The sequence below is a fragment of the Triturus cristatus genome, chromosome 5_2, assembly GCF_964204655.1.
Source record: "Triturus cristatus chromosome 5_2, aTriCri1.1, whole genome shotgun sequence".
In the NCBI taxonomy this organism is placed as follows: domain Eukaryota; kingdom Metazoa; phylum Chordata; class Amphibia; order Caudata; family Salamandridae; genus Triturus; species Triturus cristatus.
The window spans coordinates 1,097,179,997-1,097,205,154 of record NC_140588.1 but is presented as its reverse complement, the minus strand read 5'-3'; the positions used below and the strand labels follow the sequence as shown (position 1 = coordinate 1,097,205,154).

General features: G+C 48.6%; 1 protein-coding gene across 4 annotated transcripts in view; it reads right to left on the bottom strand.

Annotated features, from left to right (window-relative positions):
- LOC146829757 (uncharacterized) overlaps window positions 1-25,158 on the bottom strand; it is a 224,399-nt gene that overhangs the window by 195,883 nt on the left and 3,358 nt on the right. For all 4 annotated transcript variants that reach the window (XM_085606723.1, XM_085606721.1, XM_085606720.1 and 1 more), the window contains exon 2: window positions 3,290-3,367. In XM_085606723.1, coding sequence (XP_085462849.1) covers window positions 3,290-3,367 — 78 coding nt within the window. The remainder of the gene's footprint in view (window positions 1-3,289; window positions 3,368-25,158) is intronic.

The following is a 25,158-nucleotide window of genomic DNA, read 5'->3' as shown; positions in this document are numbered from 1 at the left end:
GATGAATGAGTGGACCGGATCCTACTGGGCAGAGTCCCCTATTTTCCGCAGTAACCTATAACTATTGAGGTAAGCGGGGAAAATCATACGACCACATCTTTTTTTTTTAAAAACTGTGTTGAGATCAGGACTATATCTAAGAGTTTTTCTCTATATATATATATTTCCCATTAGATCCCTATAGTCTCAATAAACTGGGACTTTTAAGGACTACATTAAGAACTTTCTCGTAACAGATAATATCCATACATCTGTTCTTCAAAGTGGACTGCACCCGCAATAGGGGTATGTACTATTGTTATTTCACATATAACAAGAAGATTAGGGTATGAATGGATATTATGGTTTCACTGGTTAACCCTAAATCACCTTTGGTATCTTTGGGTCTGGGTACTTGAACCATAAAGAGTTTGCATGATATTTGTATGACTGGGATTGGCATGAACTCGAGATTCGGTGAATTGGTCACCGGTAGCCGCATGCACTCACTGACAAATACTATTTGGGGCTCCTTGCCCGATAGATGTGTGAAAGTAGCGGGATTCCCGTCTCTATAAAGTAACACATGAGACATAAACCGCTGTGTATTAACAATAATTTCTTTTTTGTTAAACATTAGCCAATGTATATAACAATGTTTGTGGATGTTTTACAGCAGTAGAACCATTATTAGTATTGTGGCTATAAAAATGATAAATCACCTCTATGATTCTAAATGAGCTTTCTCTTTCATTGTTTTAATAGGTTTTTAAATTGTTCAAAAATATTGGAGAGTTTTTTATCTTCGTCCTGAGGAAGGTGGATTTTAATTAGAATTTACCACCGAAACGCGTCGACGCCTGTACCACTCAGAATTGGTCTAAAATCCAGAAACTGTCTCACACTTGGATCTACTGTATTAAAAATAGACCTGTGATACACACATACATATTAATGTACACTGGAATTATACCATTCTGTGATGAATGTATTGATTTCACATCGTACCCTTGCTCTCTAACTTTTATGTTTTTAGACATTGTTCATGTTCTTTTTTTGACTGTTTATATGAATTGGAGTACACAATCACTGATATGTGGATAAATTGTTATTAATAAATCACAATATTAATTTTTACTCAATTTGGTTCTTTGTCTTTGAGATATATGCGGCTATTGTTGTGGGTATTTTAGACCCTTAGTTGAGTTTGTTTGCATGTTCTGAGTGAATTTGACATGATTGTAGCCTAGGTGGTCTTATACACCCAAGAGAATCTCTCTTTTTTACATCCTCCCTGGGATCTGCCATTGGTCTTGCGGGCCCTCCAAGGTGCTCCCTTTGAGCCTCTGGGCTTGGTGGATTTGAAGTTTCTCACCTTCAGGGTGGTGTTCTTGGTGGCAATTGTCTCTGCTGGTAGGATGGGCAAGCTCCAGGCCTTCCTTTGGTCTCCCCCTGCTTGCGGGTTCTCCTGGACCATCTGGTCTTGCACCATGACCCTCATTTCCTTCCCAAGGTCCCTTCGGTCGTGAACCACTCCCGTGAGGTGGTGTTGCATTCCATTCCTCCGGCGGTAAACTCTGACTCTGATGCTTCCCTGTCCCTGCTGGATGTTCAGCGAGCGGTCATGGTTTATCTGAACCGCACGTCCACTTCTTGTTGTTGTGACAGTTTGTTTGTGATGTTTGGTCCGGTTCGGTCTGGTCACAAGCCTTCTGTTTCCACCTTCCGTAGGTGGCTTAAGCAGGCTATCTTGCTGGCCTACGGGTCCAAGGGGTCTGTGCTCCCAGCCTGGATTCAGGGTTGTTCCACCTGGGGCCTCTCTGTGTCCTGGGCCTCTTTTAAGGGGGTTTCTACAGAAAATATTTGCAGGGCTGCGACCTGGGTCTCTCCGCACATGTTAAATGTTTGGGTGGTTCTCCTCCTGGAGATTTTGCAGAGGCGTTTCTGGGTGCTGGGTCCTCCGTCCCTTGATTGGACCTCCTTGGTTTTGTCCTGTGTGGTTTATTCTGTATATTTGGTAGACTGCATTAAATCCTGTCTTATGTTATCATGTACTCCTTGTTGGTGGTTTCTTGTTCACTATGAAGCCTCTTGGCTTGGGTATGTGCTCACTTCGTTAATCATGTGGCGTGGAAGACTTACGAGGAGGTAATGCCGCGGTTACTCACCGGTGACCTTCATTACTCCAAGTAGTGTCTTCCTCGCCACATGAGTTCCCATCCCTCCCTCCCTCCCTTTGGTGTTTTCGGCGTCATATTTAGGCTTGGTAGTTCTTCAGGCTAAGTTTGAGCCCGCCCTCCCTTTATAGAGGTCAAGGGTGATATGGGTCGGCCATGCTGGGATGGGATGGGAGGCATGCGAGGATAACTTTTCCTTTGGAGGGTTCTTGTGTGGAGCTGAAGCTCACTTCGTTAATCATGTGGCGAGGAAGACAATACTTAAAGTAATGAAGATTACCAGTAAGTAACCGGGGCATCAACCAGGGCTCTCCCACCATCTCTGCCCTGGGCTCTTCTTTCAACCTGACTCCAGGTACAGCCCATCTCCTTGAAGTCAGCCTTGAGTCCTCTACGCCAGGTGTTTCTTAGCCTTCCTAATTCTCTTCTCCCTTGAGGGTTTTAGGTCAGGGCTTCACCCGTGGTGTTTGATGTGGGTTTGCAGCGGGTGTGACTAATCCATTCCCAGCGTCTTTTCATGATTTCTTTATTAGCAGGGCGTTGGAAAGTCTGCTGCCATAGGTCATTGTTGCTGATAGTGTTTGCCAGCAGATTTGGGGGATTTTCCTCAGACAGGTCCTGATGAAAGTGTGGACTTTGTTGGTGGTGGTCACTGTTGTCCTTCACATTTCTGCTCTATACAGAAGGACAAATCTTACTTTGGTGTTAAAAAGCCTGATCTTGGTTTGCTGTGTTAGGTTCTTGAACCTCCAGATGTTCTTTGGCTGAAGGAAGGTAGGCCTTGCGTTGCCGATTCTTGCCACCAAAAATTGACTCATTTATTTTATTTCATTTTGAAAGTTTTATATAGCGCGAACATGACCACTGAGGGTATCAGATTGTGCAGTAGGACGAGTACATGGAAACACAAATAATCAACATATCGACAGGTACATAGACTTAGAATGTCCAACATTCTCAAGAGCCTCTAGGGCCCAAAACATGGCCCACCAGTGGGGAAGAACCCGCAGTTGAGAAGCTCTGCTCTATGAGCATCAGCTATGTTGATGCCCTTGTACTTACCGCATTACACCATCCCTTAAACAAGTTATCTATGCAAATTTGATTTCAGGGAAAAACAAATATAGGTTTACCTGTGGGATTTGTATCTTCCGATGGGATGATTACAATTTCAGGGCTGTTAATGATCCAAACATTGTCTTCTATTGGCCCTAGTTGTAAAAGAAACATTAAACTTTATAAACATCCTTGTCATAAATCAATGCGAGAATAGACCTTCTAACATCAGCAGGGCACACAGACCATGCGAATCTATCAGAAGCATTTTGATAGTTGGACGTAATTGTACAACAGGAAAATGGTGAGAAAAGGAAGGACAATGATACTAGTGCAGACAGGAATGTGAAAGTGAAAGAATAATGGAGAAGAGAAGACCGAAGGGATAGAGAAAAAAATAGATATAAGAATAAAAGAATTGAAATGGAGAGCAAGCGTGGGCTGGAAGAAGGAAGTAGGCAGGGAGTGATGGAGAGATGTTATTTCAGGATACCACGTTCAGTTATACCGACAGGTCATTTATTGGCAGTAAGAGACAAGTCTAAATGAAATATCCTAAAAAGCACAGAACAATATGCAATGCAGGGAAGGATAAGGAATCTGCCTAGACGTGAATGCCGGGCTCACTGGTTCATACTCATACATGCCACCAGACCTGCATCAGACAGCTGGCTCCAGGCTTTTATTCAGCTTTCTCCTACTTAAAATTGTCCCCCCTTGATGCAAAATTGCCAACCATTAGTTCTAGTTGTAAAAGAAAATTAAAAACGGTATAATAAATATCCTCGTCATAGATGATTGACAGATTAGACTTGCTAAGATCAGAGGGTACACCCAATGCATATCACTGCCCCTGCTGAAGGGTGGCACAAACAACTCACCAGGCTGTGGAGCAACAGCGGTTTCTGCTTTCATACTGGAGGCAGCTGACTTGTATCTGTGGGAGTGGAGCGCCCTCTGGTGCAAAATCCAATCATATCTTCATGTTCCTCAGTGTGTAGCTGTGTTACATGCTTGTCTATCTGCGTGCAAATTAGGAGGTGTTCTCGGGAAGGACACACACCTTGATGTAAAAGATGAGATCTCACTTTAGTTCGGTTTTAGGCAATAAACCTTTACCTCTAGCCAACACTAAGGGTTTTGCCAGCGCTGGTTCGGATGCTGGGCAGCCCTGCTCCAGATATGCCTGACAAGAGGCTACTTTTGCTTGGGGTTTCCACACTGTGACTGCTGCATACACATCCAAGCGGCTTTTCATTCTGCGCTGAGCATGGAGCAGTCAGACATTCAGAGAGGGACCTGCTCAAAGAGCCTGCACAGTCACTCTTGGAGCAGTCAGACATTTAGAGAGGGACCTGCTCAAAGAGCCTGCACAGTCACTCTTGGAGCAGCCAGACATTCAGAGAGGGACCTGCTCAAAGAGCCTGCACAGACACTCTTGGAGCAGTCGGACATTCGGAGAGGGACCTGCTCAAAGAGCCTGCAAAGTCACTCTTGGAGCAGTCGGACATTCGGAGAGGGACCTGCTCAAAGAGTCTGCACAGTCACTCTTGGAGCAGTCAGACATTCGGAGAGGGATCCTGCTCAAAGAGCCTGCACAGTCACTCTTGGAGCAGTCAGACACTCAGATAGGGATCCTGCTCAAAGAGCCTGCACAGTCACTCTTGGAGCAGTCGAACATTCGGAGAGGGACCTGCTCAAAGAGTCTGCACAGTCACTCTTGGAGCAGTCAGACATTCGGAGAGGGACCCTGCTGAAAGAGCCTGCACAGTCACTCTTGGAGCAGTCAGACATTCGAAGAGGGACCTGCTCAAAGAGCCTGCACAGTCAATCTTGGAGCAGTCGGACATTCGGAGAGGGACCTGCTCAAAGAGTCTGCACAGTCACTCTTGGAGCAGTCAGACATTCGGAGAGGGACCCTGCTGAAAGAGCCTGCACAGTCACTCTTGGAGCAGTCAGACATTCGAAGAGGGACCTGCTCAAAGAGCCTGCACAGTCACTCTTGGAGCAGTCAGACATTCGGAGAGGGACCTGCTCAAAGAGCCTGCACAGTCACTCTTGGAGCAGTCAGACATTCGGAGAGGGACCTGCTCAAAGAGCCTGCACAGTCACTCTTGGAGCAGTCAGACATTCGGAGAGGGACCTGCTCAAAGAGCCTGCACAGTCACTCTTGGAACACACACACTGCTTTGACAAGTTGGTACCTGCCTGGCAACCTCCACCACAGAGAAAGGTGCACCGTGCTCTGGGTTGGCAAGGTGAATGGGCATTTAATGGGGTCAGGGCAAGGGAGCTCAGTCGGTTGCCTGTGCGCCCTTGCACTGACCTTCCATAACCGTTTCATGTATTTATCTGACCCTTGGAGAGATCTCTGCAGCACCAGCACACAGCTGGGTCAGACCAGGACTGTTTCTTGCTGAAGCTGGGTCCAGGCCTAGACCTCAGGCATGTGCCAAAAGCACATCATTCTCCTGTGGGTTTCTGTGCACATATTGACATTAAAGTGTTCTCATGTAGTGCTATCTACAATAGCTATATCAACTGGATATTTATAGAGTAAAGATTTTTATTTGCATAAGTTCAAAAAAACTTCCGAGATGTTATACATTGTTTAGAATGTATAATGTATGGGTGACACACTTACAGACCCTTGAACTTGTAGTATGATTGTGAGCATTATTTTAATGGTGCACGCCATTCTGGTGATTTCTTGAGTATGAGCAGGGTCATTTAACAGACTACGGAGAGGTGCCCATAGGGCCTGTTCATGCACGCCTTCTCGTTGACTAATGTATAGATGGGGAGCTGTTAATATAAAATACCATGTCACATGAAGTATTTAACTGGTACATCTCACTGAGGAAAATAATCACAAAACACTTTTTTATTCAAGGTTCAATCCCTTGCAGACCGAATTAATGTCTACAGAGCCATTATGTTTCTTTCACACCTGAATACCACTAAACAGACCTTAATAGCTAATAAATGTGAAAGACTTCACAGATCAGCTTCATGTGGCGAAGGTTTACAACCAATAGCACTACAGAACATTGATTGAAAAGTGGGTTTAGGTGTCACTTGCTGAATACCTCCCAGTTACAAAACATATATCAAACTGTCATATACACCAGATGATGTCATCAGTGATGTCATTAATAATGTCATTTGGGAAATCACCAGTGATGGCATGATTTATGCCATTTAACATGCAATGTGCAATGTAATATATGAGGTTCTAAGCAGTGCATGGTGGGGAGCAAGTTATAATTAGCTCAGTAAACTATAACTGGTGAATTTCAGGGTTTTGTTAGGGTTTTAAACATTTGATTTTCTTTTAGTTCAATACCTCTAACTTCTGGTTTTGTCAGTGAATTTCTAGAACTTTATAATGTAAGCTAAGATCTTATTAGAATGCTTAATTATGAACTCAGTTCAATCTTTGTTTCTTTCAGTGAATTTCTGAGTTTTTTTAACATCCGTTAAAATCTTATTACCAAACCAAACTATAATGTCATTTTAGCCTGTGCTTTTTTCATGACTTGTACTTCTTCATTAAATTGTACAGCCTACGAAGAGATGCCAGTACTTGCTCAAGAAGCAGTACAGGCTGCGGAGAGATGCCAGTACTTGTTCATGAAGCGGTACAGGCTGCGGAGAGATGCCAGTACTTGTACATGAAGCAGTACAGGCTGCAGAGAGGTGCCAGTACTTGTACATGAAGCGGTACAGCCTGCGGAGAGATGCCAGTACTTGTACATGAAGCGGTACAGCCTGCGGAGAGATGCCAGTACTTGCTCATGAAGCAGTACAGCCTACAGAGAGGTGTTGGCACTTGCTAATTATATCAGTACAGCCTGCAGAGAGATGCCGGCACTTCTTCATGGCGCATTACAGGCTGCAGAGAGATGCCAGTACTTGTTCATGAAGCAGTACAGGCTGCAGAGAGATGCCGGTACTTGTTCATGGCGCGGTGTCGACTGACTTCTTTTTGCTGGATATCACACCACTTGGTGTTCACCCTCCCGGCTTGAAGTCTCTATTATAATATGCCACTGTACTGCTGATTGACGAATAACGTTTGACCTTGGATACCATTTAATTTATTGGAATTTCTTATTGCACGCATTATCTGTAATAGTAAGAAACTTTGTTTACTGTACAGAGAGGGAGGTTTTAACGCAATGCTACATAGAGCATATGATTAACACATGTGATTCTTGAGCCCTGATGAAGTTCCCACTGGCAAAGAATCGTGAACGAAACGCGTTGACTGTATGCCAGTTTTAAGAAATTTACTGAATAAAAGGATCTAATCATGGAATAATAAACTACGTTACCTTATTGACTTTGGATCGAGTGCATTTTTCCTTTCATTCTTGTTCATGAAGCAGTACAGCCTGCAGAGAGATGCCGGTACTTCTTCATGAAGCAGTACAGGCTGCAGAGAGATGCCAGTACTTGCTCATGAAGCAGTACAGCCTGCAGAGAGATGCTGGTACTTCTTCATGAAGCAGTACAGGCTGCAGAGAGATGCCGGTACTTGCTCTTGAAGCAGTACAGCCTGCAGAGAGATACCGGTACTTGTTCATGAAGCAGTACAGACTGCAGAGAGATGCCGGTACTTCTTCATGAAGCAATACAGCCTGCAGAGAGATGCCAGTATTTGTTCATGACGCAGTACAGCTGCAGAGCGATGCTAGTACTTTCCCATGAAGCAGTACAGCCTGCAGAGAGATGCCGGTACTTCTTCATGAAGCAGTTCAGCTGCAGAGAGATGCTAGTACTTGTTCATGAAGCAGTACAGCCTGCGGAGAGATGCCTGTACTTGTACATGAAGCAGTACAGGCTGCGGAGAGATGCCAGTACTTGTACATGAAGCAGTACAGGCTGCAGAGAGATGTCAGTACTTGCTCATGAAGCAGTACAGCTGCAGAGCGATGCCAGTACTTTCCCATGAAGCAGTACAGGCTGCGGAGAGATGCCGGTACTTCTTCATGAAGCAGTACAGCCTGCAGAGAGATGCCGGTACTTCTTCATGAAGCAGTGCAGGCTGCAGAGAGATGCCGGTACTTGTTCATGAAGCAGTACAGACTGCAGAGAGATGCCGGTACTTGCTCATGAAGCAGTACAGACTGCAGAGAGATGCCGGTACTTGCTCATGAAGCAGTACAGACTGCAGAGAGATGCCGGTACTTGTTCATGAAGCAGTACAGCCTGCAGAGAGATGCCGGTACTTGCTCATGAAGCAGTACAGCCTGCAGAGAGATGCTGGTACTTCTTCATGAAGCAGTACAGGCTGCAGAGAGATGCCGGTACTTGCTCTTGAAGCAGTACAGCCTGCAGAGAGATGCCGGTACTTGTTCATGAAGCAGTTCAGCTGCAGAGAGGTGCCAGTACTTGTTCATGAAGCAGTACAGCCTGCGGAGAGGTGCCAGTACTTGTTCATGAAGCAGTACAGCTGCATAGAGATGCCAGTACTTGTTCATGAAGCAGTGCAGGCTGCGGAGAGATGCCAGTACTTGTACATGAAGCAGTACAGGCTGCGGCGAGATGCCAGTACTTGTTCATGAAGCAGTACAGGCTGCAGAGAGATGCCGGTACTTGCTCATGAAGCAGTACAGACTGCAGAGAGATGCCGGTACTTGCTCATGAAGCAGTACAGACTGAAGAGAGATGCCGGTACTTCTTCATGAAGCAGTACAGCCTGCAGAGAGATGCCGGTACTTGCTCATGAAGCAGTACAGACTGCAGAGAGATGCCGGTACTTCTTCATGAAGCAGTACAGCCTGCGGAGAGATGCCAGTACTTGTTCATGAAGCAGTTCAGCTGCAGAGAGATGCCAGTACGTGTTCATGAAGCAGTTCAGCTGCAGAGAGATGGCAGTACTTGTTCATGAAGCAGTACAGCCTGCGGAGAGGTGCCAGTACTTGTTCATGAAGCAGTACAGCTGCAGAGAGATGCCAGTACTTCTTCATGAAGCAGTTCAGCTGCAGAGAGATGCTAGTACTTGTTCATGAAGCAGTACAGCCTGCGGAGAGATGCCTGTACTTGTAAATGAAGCAGTACAGGCTGCGGAGAGATGCCAGTACTTGTACATGAAGCAGTACAGGCTGCAGAGAGATGTCAGTACTTGCTCATGAAGCAGTACAGCTGCAGAGCGATGCCAGTACTTTCCCATGAAGCAGTACAGGCTGCGGAGAGATGCCGGTACTTCTTCATGAAGCAGTACAGCCTGCGGAGAGATGCCAGTACTTGTTCATGAAGCAGTTCAGCTGCAGAGAGATGCCAGTACGTGTTCATGAAGCAGTTCAGCTGCAGAGAGATGGCAGTACTTGTTCATGAAGCAGTACAGCCTGCGGAGAGGTGCCAGTACTTGTTCATGAAGCAGTACAGCTGCAGAGAGATGCCAGTACTTCTTCATGAAGCAGTTCAGCTGCAGAGAGATGCTAGTACTTGTTCATGAAGCAGTACAGCCTGCGGAGAGATGCCTGTACTTGTAAATGAAGCAGTACAGGCTGCGGAGAGATGCCAGTACTTGTACATGAAGCAGTACAGGCTGCAGAGAGATGTCAGTACTTGCTCATGAAGCAGTACAGCTGCAGAGCGATGCCAGTACTTTCCCATGAAGCAGTACAGGCTGCGGAGAGATGCCGGTAATTCTTCATGAAGCAGTACAGCCTGCAGAGAGATGCCGGTACTTCTTCATGAAGCAGTACAGGCTGCAGAGAGATGCCGGTACTTGTTCATGAAGCAGTGCAGACTGCAGAGAGATGCCGGTACTTCTTCATGAAGCAATACAGCCTGCAGAGAGATGCCAGTATTTGTTCATGACGCAGTACAGCTGCAGAGCGATGCTAGTACTTTCCCATGAAGCAGTACAGCCTGCAGAGAGATGCCGGTACTTCTTCATGAAGCAGTTCAGCTGCAGAGAGATGCTAGTACTTCTTCATGAAGCAGTACAGCCTGCGGAGAGATGCCAGTACTTGTTCATGAAGCAGTTCAGCTGCAGAGAGATGCCAGTACTTGTTCATGAAGCAGTTCAGCTGCAGAGAGATGCCAGCACTTGTTCATGAAGCAGTACAGCCTGCGGAGAGGTGCCAGTACTTGTTCATGAAGCAGTACAGCTGCAGAGAGATGCCAGTACTTGTTCATGAAGCAGTGCAGGCTGCGGAGAGATGCCAGTACTTGTACATGAAGCAGTACAGGCTGCGGAGAGATGCCAGTACTTGCTGATGAAGCGGTACAGCCTGCAGAGAGGTGCCAGTACTTGTTCATGAAGCGGTACAGCCTGCAGAGAGGTGCCAGTACTTGCTCATGAAGCAGTACAGGCTGCGGAGAGATACCGGTACTTACCCATAAAGCAGTACAGCTGCAGAGAGATGCCAGTACTTGCTCATGAAGAAGTACAGACTGCAGAGAGATGCCGGTACTTGCTCATGAAGCAGTACAGACTGCAGAGAGATGCCGGTACTTGCTCATGAAGCAGTACAGACTGCAGAGAGATGGCAGTACTTCTTCATGAAGCAGTACAGCCTGCGGAGAGATGCCAGTACTTGTTCATGAAGCAGTTCAGCTGCAGAGAGATGCCAGTACTTGTTCATGAAGCAGTTCAGCTGCAGAGAGGTGCCAGTACTTGTTCATGAAGCAGTAAAGCCTGCGGAGAGGTGCCAGTACTTGTTCATGAAGCAGTACAGCTGCATAGAGATGCCAGTACTTGTTCATGAAGCAGTGCAGGCTGCGGAGAGATGCCAGTACTTGTACATGAAGCAGTACAGGCTGCGGCGAGATGCCAGTACTTGTTCATGAAGCAGTACAGGCTGCAGAGAGATGCCGGTACTTGCTCATGAAGCAGTACAGACTGCAGAGAGATGCCGGTACTTGCTCATGAAGCAGTACAGACTGCAGAGAGATGCCGGTACTTCTTCATGAAGCAGTACAGCCTGCAGAGAGATGCCGGTACTTGCTCATGAAGCAGTACAGACTGCAGAGAGATGCCGGTACTTCTTCATGAAGCAGTACAGCCTGCGGAGAGATGCCAGTACTTGTTCATGAAGCAGTTCAGCTGCAGAGAGATGCCAGTACTTGTTCATGAAGCAGTTCAGCTGCAGAGGGATGCCAGTACTTGTTCATGAAGCAGTACAGCCTGCGGAGAGGTGCCAGTACTTGTTCATGAAGCAGTACAGCTGCAGAGAGATGCCAGTACTTCTTCATGAAGCAGTACAGCTGCAGAGAGATGCCAGTACTTGTTCATGAAGCAGTGCAGGCTGCGGAGAGATGCCAGTACTTGTACATGAAGCAGTACAGGCTGCGGAGAGATGCCAGTACTTGTACATGAAGCAGTACAGGCTGCAGAGAGATGCCAGTACTTGTTGATGAAGCGGTACAGCCTGCAGAGAGGTGCCAGTACTTGTTCATGAAGCGGTACAGCCTGCAGAGAGGTGCCAGTACTTGCTCATGAAGCAGTACAGGCTGCGGAGAGATACCGGTACTTACCCATAAAGCAGTACAGCTGCAGAGAGATGCCAGTACTTGCTCATGAAGAAGTACAGACTGCAGAGAGATGCCGGTACTTGCTCATGAAGCAGTACAGACTGCAGCGAGATGCCGGTACTTGCTCATGAAGCAGTACAGACTGCAGAGAGATGCCGGTACTTGTTCATGAAGCAGTACAGCCTGCAGAGAGATGCCGGTACTTGCTCATGAAGCAGTACAGACTGCAGAGAGATGGCGGTCCTTCTTCATGAAGCAGTACATCCTGCGGAGAGATGCCAGTACTTGTTCATGAAGCAGTTCAGCTGCAGAGAGATGCCAGTACTTGTTCATGAAGCAGTTCAGCTGCAGAGAGGTGCCAGTACTTGTTCATGAAGCAGTACAGCCTGCGGAGAGGTGCCAGTACTTGTTCATGAAGCAGCACAGCTGCATAGAGATGCCAGTACTTGTTCATGAAGCAGTGCAGGCTGCGGAGAGATGCCAGTACTTGTACATGAAGCAGTACAGGCTGCGGCAAGATGCCAGTACTTGTTCATGAAGCAGTACAGGCTGCAGAGAGATGCCGGTACTTGCTCATGAAGCAGTACAGACTGCAGAGAGATGCCGGTACTTGCTCATGAAGCAGTACAGACTGCAGAGAGATGCCGGTACTTCTTCATGATGCAGTACAGCCTGCAGAGAGATGCCGGTACCTGCTCATGAAGCAGTACAGACTGCAGAGAGATGTCGGTACTTCTTCATGAAGCAGTACAGCCTGCGGAGAGATGCCAGTACTTGTTCATGAAGCAGTTCAGCTGCAGAGAGATGCCAGTACTTGTTCATGAAGCAGTTCAGCTGCAGAGAGATGCCAGTACTTGTTCATGAAGCAGTACAGCCTGCGGAGAGGTGCCAGTACTTGTTCATGAAGCAGTACAGCTGCAGAGAGATGCCAGTACTTCTTCATGAAGCAGTTCAGCTGCAGAGAGATGCTAGTACTTGTTCATGAAGCAGTACAGCCTGCGGAGAGATGCCTGTACTTGTAAATGAAGCAGTACAGGCTGCGGAGAGATGCCAGTACTTGTACATGAATCAGTACAGGCTGCAGAGAGATGTCAGTACTTGCTCATGAAGCAGTACAGCTGCAGAGCGATGCCAGTACTTTCCCATGAAGCAGTACAGGCTGCGGAGAGATGCCGGTAATTCTTCATGAAGCAGTACAGCCTGCAGAGAGATGCCGGTACTTCTTCATGAAGCAGTACAGGCTGCAGAGAGATGCCGGTACTTGTTCATGAAGCAGTGCAGACTGCAGAGAGATGCCGGTACTTCTTCATGAAGCAATACAGCCTGCAGAGAGATGCCAGTATTTGTTCATGACGCAGTACAGCTGCAGAGCGATGCTAGTACTTTCCCATGAAGCAGTACAGCCTGCAGAGAGATGCCGGTACTTCTTCATGAAGCAGTTCAGCTGCAGAGAGATGCTAGTACTTCTTCATGAAGCAGTACAGCCTGCGGAGAGATGCCAGTACTTGTTCATGAAGCAGTTCAGCTGCAGAGAGATGCCAGTACTTGTTCTTGAAGCAGTTCAGCTGCAGAGAGATGCCAGCACTTGTTCATGAAGCAGTACAGCCTGCGGAGAGGTGCCAGTACTTGTTCATGAAGCAGTACAGCTGCAGAGAGATGCCAGTACTTGTTCATGAAGCAGTGCAGGCTGCGGAGAGATGCCAGTACTTGTACATGAAGCAGTACAGGCTGCGGAGAGATGCCAGTACTTGTACATGAAGCAGTACAGGCTGCAGAGAGATGCCAGTACTTGCTGATGAAGCGGTACAGCCTGCAGAGAGGTGCCAGTACTTGTTCATGAAGCGGTACAGCCTGCAGAGAGGTGCCAGTACTTGCTCATGAAGTAGTACAGGCTGCGGAGAGATGCCGGTGCTTACCCATGAAGCAGTACAGCTGCAGAGAGATGCCAGTACTTGCTCATGAAGAAGTACAGACTGCAGAGAGATGCCGGTACTTGCTCATGAAGCAGTACAGACTGCAGAGAGATGCCGGTACTTGCTCATGAAGCAGTACAGACTGCAGAGAGATGCCGGTACTTGTTCATGAAGCAGTACAGCCTGCAGAGAGATGCCGGTACTTGCTCATGAAGCAGTACAGACTGCAGAGAGATGGCGGTACTTCTTCATGAAGCAGTACAGCCTGCGGAGAGATGCCAGTACTTGTTCATGAAGCAGTTCAGCTGCAGAGAGATGCCAGTACTTGTTGATGAAGCAGTTCAGCTGCAGAGAGGTGCCAGTACTTGTTCATGAAGCAGTACAGCCTGCGGAGAGGTGCCAGTACTTGTTCATGAAGCAGTACAGCTGCAGAGAGATGCCAGTACTTGTTCATGAAGCAGTGCAGGCTGCGGAGAGATGCCAGTACTTGTACATGAAGCAGTACAGGCTGCGGCGAGATGCCAGTACTTGTTCATGAAGCAGTACAGGCTGCAGAGAGATGCCGGTACTTGCTCATGAAGCAGTACAGACTGCAGAGAGATGCCGGTACTTGCTCATGAAGCAGTACAGACTGCAGAGAGATGCCGGTACTTCTTCATGAAGCAGTACAGCCTGCAGAGAGATGCCGGTACTTGCTCATGAAGCAGTACAGACTGCAGAGAGATGCCGGTACTTCTTCATGAAGCAGTACAGCCTGCGGAGAGATGCCAGTACTTGTTCATGAAGCAGTTCAGCTGCAGAGAGATGCCAGTACTTGTTCATGAAGCAGTTCAGCTGCAGAGAGATGCCAGTACTTGTTCATGAAGCAGTACAGCCTGCGGAGAGGTGCCAGTACTTGTTCATGAAGCAGTACAGCTGCAGAGAGATGCCAGTACTTCTTCATGAAGCAGTACAGCTGCAGAGAGATGCCAGTACTTGTTCATGAAGCAGTGCAGGCTGCGGAGAGATGCCAGTACTTGTACATGAAGCAGTACAGGCTGCGGAGAGATGCCAGTACTTGTACATGAAGCAGTACAGGCTGCAGAGAGATGCCAGTACTTGCTGATGAAGCGGTACAGCCTGCAGAGAGGTGCCAGTACTTGTTCATGAAGCGGTACAGCCTGCAGAGAGGTGCCAGTACTTGCTCATGAAGCAGTACAGGCTGCGGAGAGATACCGGTACTTACCCATAAAGCAGTACAGCTGCAGAGAGATGCCAGTACTTGCTCATGAAGAAGTACAGACTGCAGAGAGATGCCGGTACTTGCTCATGAAGCAGTACAGACTGCAGCGAGATGCCGGTACTTGCTCATGAAGCAGTACAGACTGCAGAGAGATGCCGGTACTTGTTCATGAAGCAGTACAGCCTGCAGAGAGATGCCGGTACTTGCTCATGAAGCAGTACAGACTGCAGAGAGATGGCGGTCCTTCTTCATGAAGCAGTACAGCCTGCGGAGAGATGCCAGTACTTGTTCATGAAGCAGTTCAGCTGCAGAGAGATGCCAGTACTTGTTCATGAAGCAGTTCAGCTGCAGAGAGGTGCCAGTACTTGTTCATGAAGCAGTACAGCCTGCGGAGAGGTGCCAGTACTTGTGCATGAAGCAGTACAGCTGCATAGAGATGCCAGTACTTGCTGATGAAGCGGTACAGCCTGCAGAGAGGTGCCAGTACTTGTTCATGAAGCGGTACAGCCTGCAGAGAGGTGCCAGTACTTGCTCATGAAGCAGTACAGGCTGCGGAGAGATGCCGGTACTTACCCATGAAGCAGTACTGCTGCAGAGAGATGCCAGTACTTGCTCATGAAGCAGTACAGACTGCAGAGAGATGCCGGTACTTGTTCATGAAGCAGTACAGGCTGGGGAGAGATGCCTGTACTTGTTCATGAAGCAGTACAGGCTGCAGAGAGATGCCTGTACTTGTTCATGAAGCAGTACAGGCTGCAGAGAGATGCCGGTACTTGCTCATGAAGCAGTACAGACTGCAAAGAGATGCCGGTACTTGCTCATGAAGCAGTACAGACTGCAGAGAGATGCCGGTACTTCTTCATGAAGCAGTACAGCCTGCAGAGAGATGCCAGTACTTGCTCATGAAGCAGTACAGGCTGCAGAGAGATGCCAGTACTTTCCCATGAAGCAGTACAGCCTGCGGAGAGATGCCAGTACTTGTTCAGGAAGCAGTACAGGCGGCGGAGAGATGCCAGCACTTTCCCATGAAGCAGTACAGCCTGCGGAGAGATGCCAGTACTTGTTCAGGAAGCGGTACAGCCTGCGGAGAGATGCCAGTACTTGTTCATGAAGCAGTACAGCTGCAGAGAGATGCCAGTACTTGTACATGAAGCAGTACAGGCTGCAGAGAGATGCCGGTACTTGCTCATGAAGCAGTACAGCCTGCGGAGAGATGCCAGTACTTGCTGATGAAGCAGTAAAGCTGCAGAGAGATGCCAGTACTTGCTGATGAAGCAGTAAAGCTGCAGAGAGATGCCAGTACTTGTACATGAAGCAGTATACCCTGCAGAGAGATGCCAGTACTTGTTCATGGAGCAGTACAGCCTGCGGAAAGATGCCAGTACTTGTTCATGAAGCAGGAGAGCTGCAGAGAGATGCCAGTACTTGTTCATGAAGCAGTTCAGCTGCAGAGAGATGCCGGTACTTGCTCATGAAGCAGTACAGACTGCAGAGAGATGCCGGTACTTGTTCATGAAGCAGTACAGCCTGCAGAGAGATGCCGGTACTTGCTCATGAAGCAGTACAGCCTGCAGAGAGATGCTGGTACTTCTTCATGAAGCAGTACAGGCTGCAGAGAGATGCCGGTACTTGCTCTTGAAGCAGTACAGCCTGCAGAGAGATGCCGGTACTTGTTCATGAAGCAGTTCAGCTGCAGAGAGGTGCCAGTACTTGTTCATGAAGCAGTACAGCCTGCGGAGAGGTGCCAGTACTTGTTCATGAAGCAGTACAGCTGCATAGAGATGCCAGTACTTGTTCATGAAGCAGTGCAGGCTGCGGAGAGATGCCAGTACTTGTACATGAAGCAGTACAGGCTGCGGCGAGATGCCAGTACTTGTTCATGAAGCAGTACAGGCTGCAGAGAGATGCCGGTACTTGCTCATGAAGCAGTACAGACTGCAGAGAGATGCCGGTACTTGCTCATGAAGCAGTACAGACTGAAGAGAGATGCCGGTACTTCTTCATGAAGCAGTACAGCCTGCAGAGAGATGCCGGTACTTGCTCATGAAGCAGTACAGACTGCAGAGAGATGCCGGTACTTCTTCATGAAGCAGTACAGCCTGCGGAGAGATGCCAGTACTTGTTCATGAAGCAGTTCAGCTGCAGAGAGATGCCAGTACGTGTTCATGAAGCAGTTCAGCTGCAGAGAGATGGCAGTACTTGTTCATGAAGCAGTACAGCCTGCGGAGAGGTGCCAGTACTTGTTCATGAAGCAGTACAGCTGCAGAGAGATGCCAGTACTTCTTCATGAAGCAGTTCAGCTGCAGAGAGATGCTAGTACTTGTTCATGAAGCAGTACAGCCTGCGGAGAGATGCCTGTACTTGTAAATGAAGCAGTACAGGCTGCGGAGAGATGCCAGTACTTGTACATGAAGCAGTACAGGCTGCAGAGAGATGTCAGTACTTGCTCATGAAGCAGTACAGCTGCAGAGCGATGCCAGTACTTTCCCATGAAGCAGTACAGGCTGCGGAGAGATGCCGGTAATTCTTCATGAAGCAGTACAGCCTGCAGAGAGATGCCGGTACTTCTTCATGAAGCAGTACAGGCTGCAGAGAGATGCCGGTACTTGTTCATGAAGCAGTGCAGACTGCAGAGAGATGCCGGTACTTCTTCATGAAGCAATACAGCCTGCAGAGAGATGCCAGTATTTGTTCATGACGCAGTACAGCTGCAGAGCGATGCTAGTACTTTCCCATGAAGCAGTACAGCCTGCAGAGAGATGCCGGTACTTCTTCATGAAGCAGTTCAGCTGCAGAGAGATGCTAGTACTTCTTCATGAAGCAGTACAGCCTGCGGAGAGATGCCAGTACTTGTTCATGAAGCAGTTCAGCTGCAGAGAGATGCCAGTACTTGTTCATGAAGCAGTTCAGCTGCAGAGAGATGCCAGCACTTGTTCATGAAGCAGTACAGCCTGCGGAGAGGTGCCAGTACTTGTTCATGAAGCAGTACAGCTGCAGAGAGATGCCAGTACTTGTTCATGAAGCAGTGCAGGCTGCGGAGAGATGCCAGTACTTGTACATGAAGCAGTACAGGCTGCGGAGAGATGCCAGTACTTGCTGATGAAGCGGTACAGCCTGCAGAGAGGTGCCAGTACTTGTTCATGAAGCGGTACAGCCTGCAGAGAGGTGCCAGTACTTGCTCATGAAGCAGTACAGGCTGCGGAGAGATACCGGTACTTACCCATAAAGCAGTACAGCTGCAGAGAGATGCCAGTACTTGCTCATGAAGAAGTACAGACTGCAGAGAGATGCCGGTACTTGCTCATGAAGCAGTACAGACTGCAGAGAGATGCCGGTACTTGCTCATGAAGCAGTACAGACTGCAGAGAGATGGCAGTACTTCTTCATGAAGCAGTACAGCCTGCGGAGAGATGCCAGTACTTGTTCATGAAGCAGTTCAGCTGCAGAGAGATGCCAGTACTTGTTCATGAAGCAGTTCAGCTGCAGAGAGGTGCCAGTACTTGTTCATGAAGCAGTAAAGCCTGCGGAGAGGTGCCAGTACTTGTTCATGAAGCAGTACAGCTGCATAGAGATGCCAGTACTTGTTCATGAAGCAGTGCAGGCTGCGGAGAGATGCCAGTACTTGTACATGAAGCAGTACAGGCTGCGGCGAGATGCCAGTACTTGTTCATGAAGCAGTACAGGCTGCAGAGAGATGCCGGTACTTGCTCATGAAGCAGTACAGACTGCAGAGAGATGCCGGTACTTGCTCATGAAGCAGTACAGACTGCAGAGAGATGCCGGTACTTCTTCATGAAGCAGTACAGCCTGCAGAGAGATGCCGGTACTTGCTCATGAAGCAGTACAGACTGCAGAGAGATGCCGGTACTTCTTCATGAAGCAGTACAGCCTGCGGAGAGATGCCAGTACTTGTTCATGAAGCAGTTCAGCTGCAGAGAGATGCCAGTACTTGTTCATGAAGCAGTTCAGCTGCAGAGGGATGCCAGTACTTGTTCATGAAGCAGTACAGCCTGCGGAGAGGTGCCAGTACTTGTTCATGAAGCAGTACAGCTGCAGAGAGATGCCAGTACTTCTTCATGAAGCAGTACAGCTGCAGAGAGATGCCAGTACTTGTTCATGAAGCAGTGCAGGCTGCGGAGAGATGCCAGTACTTGTACATGAAGCAGTACAGGCTGCGGAGAGATGCCAGTACTTGTACATGAAGCAGTACAGGCTGCAGAGAGATGCCAGTACTTGTTGATGAAGCGGTACAGCCTGCAGAGAGGTGCCAGTACTTGTTCATGAAGCGGTACAGCCTGCAGAGAGGTGCCAGTACTTGCTCATGAAGCAGTACAGGCTGCGGAGAGATACCGGTACTTACCCATAAAGCAGTACAGCTGCAGAGAGATGCCAGTACTTGCTCATGAAGAAGTACAGACTGCAGAGAGATGCCGGTACTTGCTCATGAAGCAGTACAGACTGCAGCGAGATGCCGGTACTTGCTCATGAAGCAGTACAGACTGCAGAGAGATGCCGGTACTTGTTCATGAAGCAGTACAGCCTGCAGAGAGATGCCGGTACTTGCTCATGAAGCAGTACAGACTGCAGAGAGATGGCGGTCCTTCTTCATGAAGCAGTACATCCTGCGGAGAGATGCCAGTACTTGTTCATGAAGCAGTTCAGCTGCAGAGAGATGCCAGTACTTGTTCATGAAGCAGTTCAGCTGCAGAGAGGTGCCAGTACTTGTTCATGAAGCAGTACAGCCTGCGGAGAGGTGCCAGTACTTGTTCATGAAGCAGCACAGCTGCATAGAGATGCCAGTACTTGTTCATGAAGCAGTGCAGGCTGCGGAGAGATGCCAGTACTTGTACATGAAGCAGTACAGGCTGCGGCAAGATGCCAGTACTTGTTCATGAAGCAGTACAGGCTGCAGAGAGATGCCGGTACTTGCTCATGAAGCAGTACAGACTGCAGAGAGATGCCGGTACTTGCTCATGAAGCAGTACAGACTGCAGAGAGATGCCGGTACTTCTTCATGATGCAGTACAGCCTGCAGAGAGATGCCGGTACCTGCTCATGAAGCAGTACAGACTGCAGAGAGATGTCGGTACTTCTTCATGAAGCAGTACAGCCTGCGGAGAGATGCCAGTACTTGTTCATGAAGCAGTTCAGCTGCAGAGAGATGCCAGTACTTGTTCATGAAGCAGTTCAGCTGCAGAGAGATGCCAGTACTTGTTCATGAAGCAGTACAGCCTGCGGAGAGGTGCCAGTACTTGTTCATGAAGCAGTACAGCTGCAGAGAGATGCCAGTACTTCTTCATGAAGCAGTTCAGCTGCAGAGAGATGCTAGTACTTGTTCATGAAGCAGTACAGCCTGCGGAGAGATGCCTGTACTTGTAAATGAAGCAGTACAGGCTGCGGAGAGATGCCAGTACTTGTACATGAATCAGTACAGGCTGCAGAGAGATGTCAGTACTTGCTCATGAAGCAGTACAGCTGCAGAGCGATGCCAGTACTTTCCCATGAAGCAGTACAGGCTGCGGAGAGATGCCGGTAATTCTTCATGAAGCAGTACAGCCTGCAGAGAGATGCCGGTACTTCTTCATGAAGCAGTACAGGCTGCAGAGAGATGCCGGTACTTGTTCATGAAGCAGTGCAGACTGCAGAGAGATGCCGGTACTTCTTCATGAAGCAATACAGCCTGCAGAGAGATGCCAGTATTTGTTCATGACGCAGTACAGCTGCAGAGCGATGCTAGTACTTTCCCATGAAGCAGTACAGCCTGCAGAGAGATGCCGGTACTTCTTCATGAAGCAGTTCAGCTGCAGAGAGATGCTAGTACTTCTTCATGAAGCAGTACAGCCTGCGGAGAGATGCCAGTACTTGTTCATGAAGCAGTTCAGCTGCAGAGAGATGCCAGTACTTGTTCTTGAAGCAGTTCAGCTGCAGAGAGATGCCAGCACTTGTTCATGAAGCAGTACAGCCTGCGGAGAGGTGCCAGTACTTGTTCATGAAGCAGTACAGCTGCAGAGAGATGCCAGTACTTGTTCATGAAGCAGTGCAGGCTGCGGAGAGATGCCAGTACTTGTACATGAAGCAGTACAGGCTGCGGAGAGATGCCAGTACTTGTACATGAAGCAGTACAGGCTGCAGAGAGATGCCAGTACTTGCTGATGAAGCGGTACAGCCTGCAGAGAGGTGCCAGTACTTGTTCATGAAGCGGTACAGCCTGCAGAGAGGTGCCAGTACTTGCTCATGAAGTAGTACAGGCTGCGGAGAGATGCCGGTGCTTACCCATGAAGCAGTACAGCTGCAGAGAGATGCCAGTACTTGCTCATGAAGAAGTACAGACTGCAGAGAGATGCCGGTACTTGCTCATGAAGCAGTACAGACTGCAGAGAGATGCCGGTACTTGCTCATGAAGCAGTACAGACTGCAGAGAGATGCCGGTACTTGTTCATGAAGCAGTACAGCCTGCAGAGAGATGCCGGTACTTGCTCATGAAGCAGTACAGACTGCAGAGAGATGGCGGTACTTCTTCATGAAGCAGTACAGCCTGCGGAGAGATGCCAGTACTTGTTCATGAAGCAGTTCAGCTGCAGAGAGATGCCAGTACTTGTTGATGAAGCAGTTCAGCTGCAGAGAGGTGCCAGTACTTGTTCATGAAGCAGTACAGCCTGCGGAGAGGTGCCAGTACTTGTTCATGAAGCAGTACAGCTGCAGAGAGATGCCAGTACTTGTTCATGAAGCAGTGCAGGCTGCGGAGAGATGCCAGTACTTGTACATGAAGCAGTACAGGCTGCGGCGAGATGCCAGTACTTGTTCATGAAGCAGTACAGGCTGCAGAGAGATGCCGGTACTTGCTCATGAAGCAGTACAGACTGCAGAGAGATGCCGGTACTTGCTCATGAAGCAGTACAGACTGCAGAGAGATGCCGGTACTTCTTCATGAAGCAGTACAGCCTGCAGAGAGATGCCGGTACTTGCTCATGAAGCAGTACAGACTGCAGAGAGATGCCGGTACTTCTTCATGAAGCAGTACAGCCTGCGGAGAGATGCCAGTACTTGTTCATGAAGCAGTTCAGCTGCAGAGAGATGCCAGTACTTGTTCATGAAGCAGTTCAGCTGCAGAGAGATGCCAGTACTTGTTCATGAAGCAGTACAGCCTGCGGAGAGGTGCCAGTACTTGTTCATGAAGCAGTACAGCTGCAGAGAGATGCCAGTACTTCTTCATGAAGCAGTACAGCTGCAGAGAGATGCCAGTACTTGTTCATGAAGCAGTGCAGGCTGCGGAGAGATGCCAGTACTTGTACATGAAGCAGTACAGGCTGCGGAGAGATGCCAGTACTTGTACATGAAGCAGTACAGGCTGCAGAGAGATGCCAGTACTTGCTGATGAAGCGGTACAGCCTGCAGAGAGGTGCCAGTACTTGTTCATGAAGCGGTACAGCCTGCAGAGAGGTGCCAGTACTTGCTCATGAAGCAGTACAGGCTGCGGAGAGATACCGGTACTTACCCATAAAGCAGTACAGCTGCAGAGAGATGCCAGTACTTGCTCATGAAGAAGTACAGACTGCAGAGAGATGCCGGTACTTGCTCATGAAGCAGTACAGACTGCAGCGAGATGCCGGTACTTGCTCATGAAGCAGTACAGACTGCAGAGAGATGCCGGTACTTGTTCATGAAGCAGTACAGCCTGCAGAGAGATGCCGGTACTTGCTCATGAAGCAGTACAGACTGCAGAGAGATGGCGGTCCTTCTTCATGAAGCAGTACAGCCTGCGGAGAGATGCCAGTACTTGTTCATGAAGCAGTTCAGCTGCAGAGAGATGCCAGTACTTGTTCATGAAGCAGTTCAGCTGCAGAGAGGTGCCAGTACTTGTTCATGAAGCAGTACAGCCTGCGGAGAGGTGCCAGTACTTGTGCATGAAGCAGTACAGCTGCATAGAGATGCCAGTACTTGCTGATGAAGCGGTACAGCCTGCAGAGAGGTGCCAGTACTTGTTCATGAAGCGGTACAGCCTGCAGAGAGGTGCCAGTACTTGCTCATGAAGCAGTACAGGCTGCGGAGAGATGCCGGTACTTACCCATGAAGCAGTACTGCTGCAGAGAGATGCCAGTACTTGCTCATGAAGCAGTACAGACTGCAGAGAGATGCCGGTACTTGTTCATGAAGCAGTACAGGCTGGGGAGAGATGCCTGTACTTGTTCATGAAGCAGTACAGGCTGCAGAGAGATGCCTGTACTTGTTCATGAAGCAGTACAGGCTGCAGAGAGATGCCGGTACTTGCTCATGAAGCAGTACAGACTGCAAAGAGATGCCGGTACTTGCTCATGAAGCAGTACAGACTGCAGAGAGATGCCGGTACTTCTTCATGAAGCAGTACAGCCTGCAGAGAGATGCCAGTACTTGCTCATGAAGCAGTACAGGCTGCAGAGAGATGCCAGTACTTTCCCATGAAGCAGTACAGCCTGCGGAGAGATGCCAGTACTTGTTCAGGAAGCAGTACAGGCGGCGGAGAGATGCCAGCACTTTCCCATGAAGCAGTACAGCCTGCGGAGAGATGCCAGTACTTGTTCAGGAAGCGGTACAGCCTGCGGAGAGATGCCAGTACTTGTTCATGAAGCAGTACAGCTGCAGAGAGATGCCAGTACTTGTACATGAAGCAGTACAGGCTGCAGAGAGATGCCGGTACTTGCTCATGAAGCAGTACAGCCTGCGGAGAGATGCCAGTACTTGCTGATGAAGCAGTAAAGCTGCAGAGAGATGCCAGTACTTGCTGATGAAGCAGTAAAGCTGCAGAGAGATGCCAGTACTTGTACATGAAGCAGTATACCCTGCAGAGAGATGCCAGTACTTGTTCATGGAGCAGTACAGCCTGCGGAAAGATGCCAGTACTTGTTCATGAAGCAGGAGAGCTGCAGAGAGATGCCAGTACTTGTTCATGAAGCAGTTCAGCTGCAGAGAGATGCCAGTACTTGTACATGAAGCAGTACAGGCTGCAGAGAGATGCCGGTACTTGCTCATGAAGCAGTACAGCCTGCGGAGAGATGCCAGTACTTGCTGATGAAGCAGTAAAGCTGCAGAGAGATGCCAGTACTTGCTGATGAAGCAGTAAAGCTGCAGAGAGATGCCAGTACTTGTACATGAAGCAGTACAGCCTGCGGAGAGATGCCAGTACTTGCTCATGAAGCAGTTCAGCTGCGGAGAGATGCCATTACTTGCTGATGTAGCAGTAAAGCTGCAGAGAGATGCCAGTACTTGTTCATGGAGCAGGAGAGCTGCAGAGAGATGCCAGTACTTGTTCATGAAGCAGTTCAGCTGCAGAGAGATGCCAGTACTTGCACATGAAGCAGTACAGGCTGCAGAGAGATGCCGGTACTTGCTCATGAAGCAGTACAGCCTGCGGAGAGATGCCAGTACTTGCTGATGAAGCAGTAAAGCTGCAGAGAGATGCCAGTACTTGCTGATGAAGCAGTAAAGCTGCAGAGAGATGCCAGTACTTGTACATGAAGCAGTACAGCCTGCGGAGAGATGCCAGTACTTGCTCATGAAGCAGTTCAGCTGCGGAGAGATGCCATTACTTGCTGATGAAGCAGTAAAGCTGCAGAGAGATGCCAGTACTTGTTCATGGAGCAGTACAGCCTGCATTTATTGGAAAGTGGTAGTTCTAGGGAAAGGTACTTTATATTTAGCTTTTATAGATCTTAATTCCGCGTTTGACTTAATCCCTCGCCAAAGATTATGGCAGGTTTTATCAGAATTAGGTGTCCCTCCAGAGATTCTCGCTTTTTTAATACTGTTACATGAGGATAATCACGCCAAGATTAGATGGGGCGCTCAGGGTCAGCTCACAGAGAGTGTCACGGTGAACAGGGGGGTTCGCCAGGGCTGTGTATTAGCCCCCACCCTGTTTTCCTTATACATTAATGGGGTGGTGGATCTTCTTAGAGAGGACCCTGCCGATGCTCCAGCCCTGGCTGGTGAAAAAATTCCTACCCTCCTGTTCGCCGACGACACTCTCTTGATCTCAAAATCACCAGGTGGCCTACAAAAGTTTTAAATAGGTTTGGCACCTTTTGTAAATCTTATGGCCTGATTATAAACACTGAGAAAACCAAATTAATGGTAATCAATCCACCAAGACGTTTTAGGAATGTTTTTACTTTGGAGGGCAACCCATTAGATATTGTGGACTCCTTCGATTATTTGGGCATCCGGATCGGGAAAGGGATGAAGTGGAGTCCGCACTTAACTAAGATGCTCCTATGCCACAAGAGGGCTTCTGGTGCCATTATTAGAGAACAACATCTCTCTACGAGCAGACCAGTGGCCCTGGCCC